The sequence below is a fragment of the Fringilla coelebs genome (assembly GCF_963513975.1).
Source record: "Fringilla coelebs genome assembly, chromosome: 5".
NCBI classification, from domain to species: domain Eukaryota; kingdom Metazoa; phylum Chordata; class Aves; order Passeriformes; family Fringillidae; genus Fringilla; species Fringilla coelebs.
In genome coordinates, this window is record NC_140033.1 from 22,243,703 (window position 1) to 22,256,073 (window position 12,371).

The 12,371-nt window shown below is 34.2% G+C and overlaps 1 protein-coding gene across 2 annotated transcripts in view; it reads left to right on the plus strand.

The window, feature by feature from the left end:
* Positions 1-12,371, plus strand: part of CADPS2 (calcium dependent secretion activator 2) — a 284,462-nt gene that overhangs the window by 181,588 nt on the left and 90,503 nt on the right. For both annotated transcript variants that reach the window (XM_084205822.1, XM_084205823.1), the window contains exons 11-12: positions 1,041-1,244; positions 8,801-8,937. In XM_084205822.1, coding sequence (XP_084061948.1) covers positions 1,041-1,244; positions 8,801-8,937 — 341 coding nt within the window. The remainder of the gene's footprint in view (positions 1-1,040; positions 1,245-8,800; positions 8,938-12,371) is intronic.

Here is a 12,371-nt window from a genome sequence, read left to right on the forward strand (position 1 = left end):
AAGGTTCTTTGGCAGAAAAAAATCCCAAGATTCTTTGGCAATTATTCCACTAGGACATTCTGATGTGAAAAATCATGCTTTTAGAAATAAGCTTAAGACTAATGAAAACTAAACTTTACACTAAAGTTTCCTGAAACATTTTAAGATCACATATAATACAAGGAGAAAATTGTGAATCCTTTTTCTCTTTTAGATGGTAGTGGCATGTGAATATACTGTGAAGTATATTCATAAATAATTTAGAAAAGAAGACAAATTATGACAATGCCTGTAAAAGACACGTTACTCATAGTAATCAAAAATAAATTTGGAGATACCAGAAAAATCTCCACAAGTTAATATTAAAATAGAAGAGGGAAATCACATGCAGAGAGAAACAATTCTGCCTATGCAGTGGAGGGTTACAAAATTAGGAGACTTCTGAGACAATGAAGATTGATCTTTGAAAATGTGTCAATGTTTAGAATAATTGAGAAGGCAAACAATGCTCAGAAGGCATTTGGAAAACTGAAACAATTCTGTATAAAGAAATCCCAGCACAGCCATGTTGATTGTTGTGTCCTGTTCTCATTACATGCTCTCAGAAAAAAAAACTGAAATGAGGAAAAGGACTAAGGAAGAGCAGCACTGATAAAAGATATGGAGCTGTCTCTGTTCAATAAGAGATAAAGTTGACAGGGATTTCCAGCTAATAAAATAATACCAGGAGGGAGAATATGTTTTTTAAAAAAAGCAAAATAGCATATGTTAAAAAGATGAGTAAGAAATAAGTTGGAGCTGAATTTGAAGTGGAGTCATGTAAATTTTTTTTTCCTGTGATTTCTGTATTTATTCTACTTATGTTACTTCTATGTATTACCATTTGATCCTTACAGCTCTAGATTTATCCTATTTCTAGGTCATAAATACCTATAAAATCTTTTAGCACACCCCTCCACCCGCCCACATACTCTGAGTAAAACCAATAATGTAATAAACATTGATGGTGATGGAGAAGTAGCTTGTATTTATCAAGATTACCTTCTTACTTACTGCTTCAGGTCTTCAGGGTGGTCGGATGTTTTTCAACGCTGTTAAAGAGGGCGATACTGTGATATTTGCCAGTGATGATGAGCAGGACAGAATACTCTGGGTTCAAGCTATGTACAGAGCCACAGGTCAATCCTACAAGCCTGTTCCTGCAAGTCAAGCTCAGAAGATGAATCTTAAGGGAGGCAATGCCAACACAGATATATCCCCACTTTGTAAGTTGGCTTTTCTTTTCTTTTGTGGCTTTGGTTTTGGTTTTTTGCTGGTAAAATATGTAGCAGTTCCCTCAATGAAGTTTAATTAAGGAGAACTTATTCACTAGGCAAATGTGTCGAGGCGTTCATTGTTAGCCAGAAGCTCTTTAACTCAGATTATTATTAACAACAAGGGAAATCCTGACTTGCAGGTCATTATTTTTATTATAATCCATGAAAATACAGCAATTAGCTTCATATTCCTTACAATTGACCCATATATTACCATGGAGACGGTGTTTGGTTTGCATTATATTTTTCATTAGCCAGCCAGTGTAGTGTTGAATAGAAAAACGTCAATCTATTCTCACAATTTTTATAGATTTAGGTCAGCTCTATCATATAATGTACGTATTAGCTACCAAAAAATTGCTATGCAGACATTGCAGTACATTGTGGGTTGAAAGGCAATAAGTGGGCTCTGGGATTTTTTTTGGCACATACTGTAATATTAAATTACATATAAACATTCTTTAAATTAGTCAGATTTAAATTTTCATTACCTTTCTTTGAGGAAAGTATGGTTTCAGAGAAATCGAGGTAGATAGCATATATTAAGCATATTTTAAATATTCATATTACCTCTTTGAAACTATTCTGTCATGTAGATATCTGCACAAAGGAAGCTTTTTTTTTTTATTTTTTTTATATGGTTACAGAGGCTGAGTGCAATCCAATGACCTTTTGTAGCAGCCATCAAATTTCTGGAACATCATATGATTATTATACAATAATCCTTCTTCATTATCATATAACCATACATGTGTAGTGATAGAAGGGAGACATGTTTTAGACTAAACTTGGTTTAGTGTCTGAAGTCTGCAGCAGGTTGATCCAAACCCATTCTCTTCTCTCAGTCCTGCTGTGACTCAGTCTCACGAACTTCTGTTTATCCTCTAATCTTATATCAGTTTGCTTTTAAAAAACAGTCAAATGTGCTTGTTAAACTCAGTAATATTTATCTAAAATCCGGAGGAGCTCTCAATGTCACTGAGCTTTTCAATGTCAAGATTATTGAAAAAAGTTTATTCTCACAAAAGCACTGACATCTGTTTTTCATCTGAAACAATTTGGAAGGGGATTAATCTGAAACACTTTGTGAAGTAGTCTTTCATTATGGGGCCATTCAGGTGGAGTAGGATGGAAGTTACATTGCAAAGGTGGGGCAACAACCCCCTTTGCTCACCTTCTCCCAATTCCCTGGATTTGTGCTCAGAGGTGGGAGTTCACTGTGTTCCTGTCTGATGTCCCTACTTCATGTGCATCAATCAGAAAGTACAAAAGAAGTGGCCACTGACAGCAGCAGCCAAGGACCTGCTCCTGGTTTTGGACACAGTGTTTACCTGGAAGTGAAAGCAATAGAAAACTCTGACCACAGGGCAATGAAAATGATAGAAAGAAAAAAGTATGAAAAACAATCACAAGTTTTGATATACTGAAACTGTGTTTTGAAATAAAATTACTGATAAAGTTAAAGAATTAAACAGCAAGATTGTCACGTCTTGATATTATTTTAGACATTATTTTAGAGATGCTACCATTCTTAGATGGAAACCACAGAAAAAGTAAGGATTATTTTAAAGATATTTTAAGGGAAGCTCAAAAGCCTAAAATATCATGTATTTTTCTGTCATGCTTATGTATCTACTTACACAAACTCATATGACTGAACTGTATATAAAGCAAAATTCTGTGTTTAAATTATTCTTTTCCTTTAGGTTTAATATACTTCAATGTTGATATTTTGTAATAATTCACAAAATCATTCATAATTTATAATAATTCATAAATTTGTTTGCAACAGAGTAGCTTGTGGAATTTAATTTAATTTGATATTTAGAACCATTGTTTGATTTGTGTAACACCCCAGTTCTCTCTACATGAGGAATTTTTTTTATTTAGTCTCTTATACATGAGATAGAAATGGGCATAATCAAATAATCCATTTTTAAGAAACTTCAGAAACTGGAGTTTTCAGATATAACCTTAAATAATTTTCTAAAAGTCCTACTTCCTTTAAATATATACTGTGCTGAATTTCTTGAGGCACAGTTTTACTCCTAAGAAGACTCTATAGCTGACCTTTTGTCACATTTAAATAGATCCAGTTTCACAAGAAGTTAATTTTCTTTTCCCCTAGAAAAATGTTTACATGAAGCTAAGTGTCTTTTATTTTTAGTCAAGATATAGCAGCACGTACTTGAGAGCTGGCATATATATTAAATTAAATTCATTTCCAATTTTTTCTTCGTTACTATGGTACATTTTTAGTATTAGGAAATACAGTTTTGAACAGATAATTTGTCAGTTACCATTTTTATGATTTCTAGTTTCCTATTGATGTAAAATTTAAGCATTTCCAGCCAATAGAAGATCACATTGTTTTAGTTTCTGCAGTATGTCATGCAATGACATCTCCACGTACAGAAAGCAGAAATCAGCTTGGGCTTTGTGAAACAAATGTCAGTTAACGACATTCAGACCTCAGAAGTCTGTCCCCATTTTCTTTGTCCTCTAAGATGAAAAATCAGCTCACCCTGATAAAATGTTCCAAAAGAATTTTCCATAACTTGGAGAAAATGAAATATCTTTAGACTGCAGGATGTAGAAAAAAGTCAACTTGAGGGGAGATGTTTCAATATTTTTCTGTACTGTGCTTAAAAAAATATCTTTCATCCTGAAATTTTCTTGATAGTTACGAAAAACATCTGAAAGTTTTATTTAACAGAATCAAACTACTGTTGTACTTGTCCAACTTCTAAAATGTATACTAGTCAATTTTTCATCTGTAAGTAGTTTGGTGTTGCAGTGTTGTGGTATTAGGTGACTCCAAAACAAAAGTGAAGACAGGCTAATGTCAGCAATGATCAAGAAAAGGAGACTGACCTTCAGATCCACTGTTCTGCATAAGCATGTTGAATGAAAGAATAGAATCTTTAAGGATGCATGACTGTAGAATAGCCAGAAGTTTCCCAAGGACATGAATGTTTCAGGGAAAGCACCAATGAAAACCAGATTAATTTGAATCACATAAAGGTTCAGGAAGTGATCCCGTTTTTAATGAGCAATGTATTAGGAGATACATTCATACAGTTGAAAAGGCTGCTGGAGTGCTTAGCACTGCTAATAACTTGTTCATAACCCAGGAGTTAAAAGCAGCACATGAGGGGATTGTCATGTCTTAATAAAGAAATACAAAGCCAAACATCATTCTGAACCTACACCCTCATAGAGTTCAGAGGGGTAAAGAATTGGAAGAGACAATCTCTTGCAATTAATTACATTTTTAGAAACAAACAAGTCCAAGGTATTTTTTATTTGACCTAGTTCTCTCAGTAGGTTTTGCAGCTTTCTGTCCACCATACCCTTTTAGTAACTCCATCCTCCCTGCATGTTCCCTATTCCCCTTCTGGCCCTTTCCTGCTTGCCTCCAACCATCCCTGTCTCCCTTTTAGAAAGAAAAGCTTTACACCAGCCTCCACCACCTTAGGCAGCCAGTAAGTCACCTGTGTGCCCTCGTCTGTACTAGTCAGGAACATGTAAAAACTATCTACAATCCTCTTCAAATCTGCCCTTCAGCAAAATGCTGGCAATCAGTCAGTGTGCTGTCCCCAGCCCAACAGTCAGACCATATGGGCCAGCTGCTGTCTCATTCTCTGCCACTTTCTCTGCAGAAGTTATTTCATGGCCTGATACCTAAATTATAAAGTTCTGGGGTCACAGATTGTCTCTTTGGCCTGTGTAGTACTTTGGAGTCCTGGTCAATGATCAGGAGTCAAAATGTTCCCAGTGTAAGCTGTCACCATCTCTCTGGAGTGGCACTTGAAGGAATGTAATGCATGTCTTACCACTGTCTTTTCCCACCAGTTCCAGCCCCTCCTGGAACAGAGTCATAGCTCTCACCCTACCAGTCTTAGTCTTTTAAAATCTTTTTAATCCCTGCAATACTAGATTGCTTGTCTCTACCTTCTCTTCTTTCCTGCTTGCCTGAGCTAGTTCAAATTGCTTTTACAATGCTTAAGATCAAGCAGAGAAGTTACTGAGAGGCACAAAAAGGATTAGGTCACCACTCAGCAAGTAGTTCACCCTAGCACAGAGCAGATGATGCAAGAAATGTGTATTTGCTTCTGGGCTGGAACGGGACAGAGCTGTTGTGTAGGGATGCTAGAACCACTTGAGAGTGCACCATAAACAGGAAAATCTTGGTAGTCTTAATTCAGTCAACTCTGCATGAGCTGAGTCACCGAGGATGTGATGATTTTAAAGCCTTTGCAGCTGGACTAAAATTTAAGTTCCTTGCAAAGATGGCAAAAGGCATACTTAGAATGCTGTTCTGCCCTAATGAATATCTTTGTCTAAAAGAGCACCCAAAGAATGTGCTAAAACTTCTGTAATAGCTTTTGCTAGTTTTTAACTTTAAAATATAGTTAGTTTTTGCTTTAAAATATATTTATTTGTCCTATCTTGATTAAAAAATAAAAAGATGAAGTACACAACCTGAAACAGGCAGTGCAACATGGAAATAGCAGCCAGTGATTTTGAGTTCAAGGCAACATGGAAAGCATGGCAACAAATTTGGTTAAGAAGAGAAGAAAAGCTCTCCTTTTTTGTGAAAAAGCAAGAAAAAATATTACTGCTTCAGTGCTCTCTCCAAATATCTTCCCAATATTTTCCAAGATTGAGAAAGTGTAGTGAAAAATGAATTTGTATTTTTTTCTTTATGACAATATAGCTCCTTATATGCCTTTTGCATTTGCATGTTGTTTGAACAGATCATCTAAAGCTCATTTATGTAAGAATTTGAAAAAAGCAATCACTGTAACAATTTTTAAAGTAGAATCTTGAGTAATTTTTTAGTCACAGTCATATACCATTTATGACTTCCTCATGATCCTTGCTCAAAATCTTTAATATTTTTATTCCTTTTTTTTTCAAAATATTTGCCAGTTATCTTGTTTGTACATCATAGCAATAAACAAAAATGTAATGTATTGCACTAGATCTGTTTTTCTGTTATTTCCTGCCTGCCTACAGCTGGCAAAGGTAAGTTTTTAGTTGTTTTTCTCTTGCTGAAATATATTTGCTAACAGATCTTCTGTCACTGTTTTACAATGTTATTTGTACTACTTGATTCACTCAAAAAGATGATCAGTCATGGATCTTTCTTTTAGAATTAAATCTAGCAATTATTTATACTTTTAAATCAATACTTTTGCTTATTTTGCCCAAATTATGTAATAGCAAATTCTGCGTTCACAAGCTGTATTGTGTTCAATAGTACACCTGGATACTGTATCAGTGTGCTGGATCTGTTTCATTTGCAACATCCAATTCTTGATTTCAGAATACTTAAATTACTTGTACTTACACCTCCTCTCTTAAGAAGGGGGATTTTTCTTTTTTTTAAATACTGATGTGGTTAACCAGAGAAAAAAACAAAATGCTATTTTAAGAATGATTCAGCTCTGCATAATTTTCTAAATGATGGCAAAGAGAAATATTAGTAGTTCTTCTTTTTTGTCATATGTCTTACTATGAAAAATGTTTATAGTATATGATAAACCTGATGTAAGAAGGAAAACTTATAAGAAATGCTGAAATCAGTCACTTGCACATTAAATATAGTGGATTTGAAAAGAATTTTTTTCTGTGTTTGGACATTTTGGAAGCTACAGATAACCTCATGTGTTGTTCAGTACTTTTTGTAATGGAGTTGCGTTGGAGTTGTTTATCTTTGAATTAATGTGCTTAAATGCAGTTAAATTGCACTTATTAAGAGAGAGCATTTCCTGCACCTATGTCAAAACTATGAGCTAGGTTTGCCATTAATGATAGGCTAGTCTAATGCTCATTGAAATATTGCTTATCTATGTAATCACATATGCTACAGATATTTCAAGCATTTAAAATGCATGCTGCTGCTTCTCTGGGGTGATGGTCTCATACCTTACACCATCGACATATTGTCATACTGTTTATTTGCTACATCCACCTTGGTGAAATCTGTCACATGGATGTGACTCTTGCTTTGACAATGCAAAGCCAAGTGATATGAATTAGTTTCTGCATCTTTCTAGGATTTGATGTTGCAGATCCTTCAGCTTGAATTAAATAATTCTCCCATCCACAAATACAGCTGAAAGTTGGACTTGACATGGATCAATATGATCTGGGGCTAAATTTCTAAATGTGACTGATTATGTTAGCATCATGCCCACAGATCAATATTGAGTTTTATTATGAACCTGACTCTATAATTTGGTTTAATCAATAAACTTTTGTCTCCTTTCTTTAGAAATTTTAGATTTCTACTATGCAGGTTTTCAAAATTGCATTTAGGATACACTTAGATCTATACTTTTCTGGTAACGAATATAAAAAGACCTAGGTTTGAATTTAAAGGAACAAAGAGCTAAGACCCTATTGAAAGGGGAAGTCAATTTTTAAGTTGATAGGACTGTTCACCCCAGTACAGTCTATAGAATCCAAGACAGCTAATGTGCTAATACGTAACTAGTCCTTTTGGGCACTGTAAGGCTTTTTCTGTCCATACTAGATAGATAATTCACATTGAAGACTTTGACAAAACATAACATTAATGAAAGCAATCACTAGAGCTTCTCTTTTGATAAACCCGCGGGGTTTAAAGGCGTTGAAAAACGCAATCTGTGAAGAACAATAAATTTGGGCCTTTGATTGAAGTGCCATTTGGGATGGTATGCTTTCTCAATGTATTTACACAAAAATGCTGCTCCCTTTTTCAGTACACTTTGCTGGAAGGTTGAAGAAGCTCTTTGCCATTACTACATTAAGGTTTGTCTCATTAAAAGCTGAGTACAAAAAGAAGGCTGGAAATGACCTAGCTCAAGCCAGTGTGTTCATTTCTGCTCCAGTTTGCCATTTGAGAAGTAGGCTTCAAGCCATGATGAATATTTCTATTAAGTGGTACTTTGAACTGCAGTAAAGATGCTCTTTCTTTTCTGAAGAAATAAATGCATAAACCTGTTTGGGGTTCTTTTAGTTTTTTTCTTTTTCTTTTCCTTATTTTTTTAATATTCTGTGGTTATTTTGCTAAAATTAGAAAGAGAGCCATACAAAACCAGGAAATTACAGAATATTTTTCATCTCTACGCATAAAATTGTTTTTAAATTAAAACATTTGCAGAGCCCACTAGAAAACAATGCTTTAATACTTTTTTTATGTACTATGTTGTGTTTTCTGGCAGCCTTTCTAAATTTTGGTTTATCTGTCAGTGAGTAGCAATTTTTTTTTACTGTTACACACCGTAAATTGGTATGATTGATAGAAAAATAATTCATTAATAATATTTTCAGATTAAAAGATCAAGATTCTATAATAATTCACCTGCAAGCATCCCTCTATATGAGTTACTTCTTTGAGATACTTTCAAGAAAGCTTAGATATTGAGACTTACATGCCACGGGTACACTGGTGTCTGTAAGTCTGAGCACACACTCACATGTATTGTTCTGCACATTTTTTCTTTGTATAACAGATACAGACCGTGGCCAGAAACATGGCATGGATGAGTTTATTTCTGCTAATCCCTGCAAATTTGACCATGCTTCCCTCTTTAGACTGCTTCAGAGACAGACCTTGGATCACAGATTGAATGACTCCTATTCTTGTTTGGTGAGTACTGGCTGGAAGATAGATATAAAGAAGTGAGAAATAGTTGTTACAAAGTAGTCCTTTCTTCCTCGTTCATTCAACATCTGCAGTTGTACGTGGAATAAAGGGTCCAATTGATTGGTTTTAAATTTGAAAATTACATACTTTCCAGCGGCTGCTGTGCCACTCAATAGAAAGCAAAGAGACACGAACTGTCTTCAATTTTATCAGCTGAAATTTATCATGTCTTCTGGGGAGGTTTGAATAAAATACAGAAAGTTTTGACAATAGCAAGAACTCCTGTGGTAGAATTTACTGACACCTGTACAGGTATTTTAAGGTCCAAATGTAGTTGACTCAGCTCAAACATTTTCACCTGTCTTAGAAGTCTTCATTCCACTCCAGTGTGAAGGAAAAACACCAAAGAAGGGAGGCAGACCCATAAGCAATATAGATCCATGGGCATATATGCATTCCCTGAACTGCAAGTAACAAAGGAGAGTATAATCATTCAACAAAAGCAAATAGAATGTGATCTATGTATCAAAATTTATGTTTTCCACATTCAAATACCATCATTACCAGCATAAAAGGCAAGATGTTTGCTGCAATTTCCTTTTTGTACAATCATTTTCTGTTCTGTGCTTTGTGAACTAGCTGAGGATGGGGCTGCTTCAGGTTTTGTTTTTAGTGGGGAAGAAAACCAGCAACAATCTCATGGAAGTTCAGCAGATTATACACACTTGTTAAACAGATTTGTATGGGGCAGACCTTGTAAATTCCTGAGGCTTTATTTTTCACCTGATATTATGCCTGAAATCGTGATTTCTCACTAAGAATCTAAAATGCCTCACAGCATATAATTTTTTTTTCACTTTAATGTCCCAACAGCAACAAAAAAAAGGTAATGGGGATTTTTACTTATTTTTTCCCTTGTTCTGACTAGTCTTGTAATACAAAGATAATAATTGGAATTTTTAGGATTGTTTGCAGTTTTTAAAAAGGTGAAAAAATATTTTTTGATGACAGTTGCCTCCCTTTTAAAATACTGACAGATACATATGTATAGAAAAGTTAAAGGACTCATTTTCTGTCTGTGGGTTGCACACTGTATCAAAGAGGCCTGAAGGTACATCTGTACAAAGTAATTGGCACTCAAAGAGAAAATGGTTAGCTTTCTACCAGTGCATTGGGGTCAAACTCTTTTTTATAATAATAATATAGTAAGACACTTAATATAACCTTGAAATCAGGAACTTTTCGAAGAGGTTAGGTGAAATGCACAGTGCTATAGCAACCATAAAGCAGATGCATTTCTTACCGTTCTTTTTTAAATTCAGCTTTAAGTGGAATTGGTGATTTTTTTTTATTGCATATTTAGCTACATTTTTTTATTTAAAAAAATTGGGAATGTCAAGATAACAATCGAATACATGGACTTGTAAATGTGATTTCTCTTTTCTCCAACAACTGATTTCCCATAATATTTTAGAAACAATTCATCCCTTTTTTCAGCAAATACAGTGTAACCGCACATATGACTTGTAAAAAGAAATTTAAAGCATAGGAATTAATATTACCCAAAGTTCTGGTTTTTAAAAATTAATCTGTTAATTATTATGTAACCTAAATTTCTTCAATTCTACATTCTTCTTGGAATAGGGAGAGTATTGAGGGGATGGGGGATTTGATGTTTTTTTCAATTATAAAATACAAAAATATGTGGTTATTTAATACCAGTACTTTGTAAGACATAGTTACGTGTTTGAGAGACTTGTGCATGATGTGGGATTGAACAAGGGCAAGGAAGGCACACATTTTTATGAAAAACAACCACACAAACAGATCTTTTAAGAGAGACTGAAGTTAAATTAATGAGTTCTTTAAAGTGTTGTATTCTGGTCAAAATTATATCTTATGAGAATGAGCAGAAGTTTTAATAGTTTTCTTTTGTGCTGCTAGACAATAATATGCAACATTTTGTTATGTTCTCCATAAAAGCATAGGGAGAGATCAGTGACAATGACAACACATTGGGAGAATATCAATCACAATAACCACTGTTGATTATATCTAGGGCTAGCATACATATTATTGCAAAAATACAGTTAAAATACCTTTTCTTTCTTCTTTCAATAGAATACCATATTTTGTATCAAACACTGTGTAAGCTATATGAGGCATTGCAACATAATCAGATACTAGATTAACATGCTCAGTACTGCTCTGTGTACTAAAGCTAAGTGTTCTCTAGAAATAGATGAAGCTCCTTAAAGGCAGTGGAAACAATGATTTCAAAGAAATTAATTAGGAGCAAAAATTATTAAATATTAAATATTATTGAGGTGTTCAATAATATGTTCAATTGAAGAGTTTGGGGAGAATATAAAGCTTGAAATCATGTCTCAAACAAGTGATTTAGTGAAGTTAAAACACAGAATTTTTAAAACTGATGTGAATATATTTTCAAGTTTTCAATAGCACTTCTGCTGATATTTTGTACAAATATTAACCATCAGATCTTGTGGGAGTCTTCACCAGCATTAGGGAAATACTGGTCTTCAGCTGCTATATTTATGTCATAAATTCTTCATTTTGCCAGAAAAAAATCATTTTGCCTATCCAAGTTATTTGTATATTTGAGCTCAGATATTCTTCAGTCTCTCTTAACCATTTGATGAGATGGAATTATGAGAGATGATGAGAGAGAAATATCACCATAATCAAAACAAGAACAAAGAAAAATGCTTACATAGAACAGCTGCGCAGTATTTGTAGTTTTCCAAGGTTTATGTTTTTCTCCATGCTGCTTTTTGGAAGCTCACTCTGTTATTTCTTATCATATTTCTGCATCAAGACTCAATCATATTTTTTACACTCTGGATTCACTCAAGAACTGTTTTTATCATGTGAAGGAGTCTGTACTTTGCTCATGTCTGTGTCAGGGTTAAGCTGTTCTCATCAAGACTCTGACCAAGAAATCTCTCAGTAAGCTTGAGAATATCTGATAATTATTTAAGGTCAGATCTTACTCAGGTGGCTTTTAACAAACTACCTAGCTTTGCATCTCTTTACTAGTTGTTTTAAAGTTGTTAGAAGTGTATGCATGTTACAAGGGTAAAGGGTTGAATTGTGGTAAGAATATTAAAGTTGCAGCCACAGAGAACTGACCATCCAGAAACTGTGCTTTAATGTCCATGTTAATGTCCCTCAGCATTTCCCAGATTTTTGTTTTTATCTTGTAATTGATTGCTAAAACAAAATAAATTCTTTTAAGCTGTTAGTTTATTTTAGGTTTTGATATATAACTTAATCTGTACCAGACTTTGGATGTATTAGCATGTTTTTTGTAAACAAGGTATTTCACAGTAGTGGTATCTCATAAATGCAAATAGTTTCCTGGTGTTTATTCCTTTCAGTAAGAGGGCTATTGTGGGATCTAGCTTTCAGTGCCA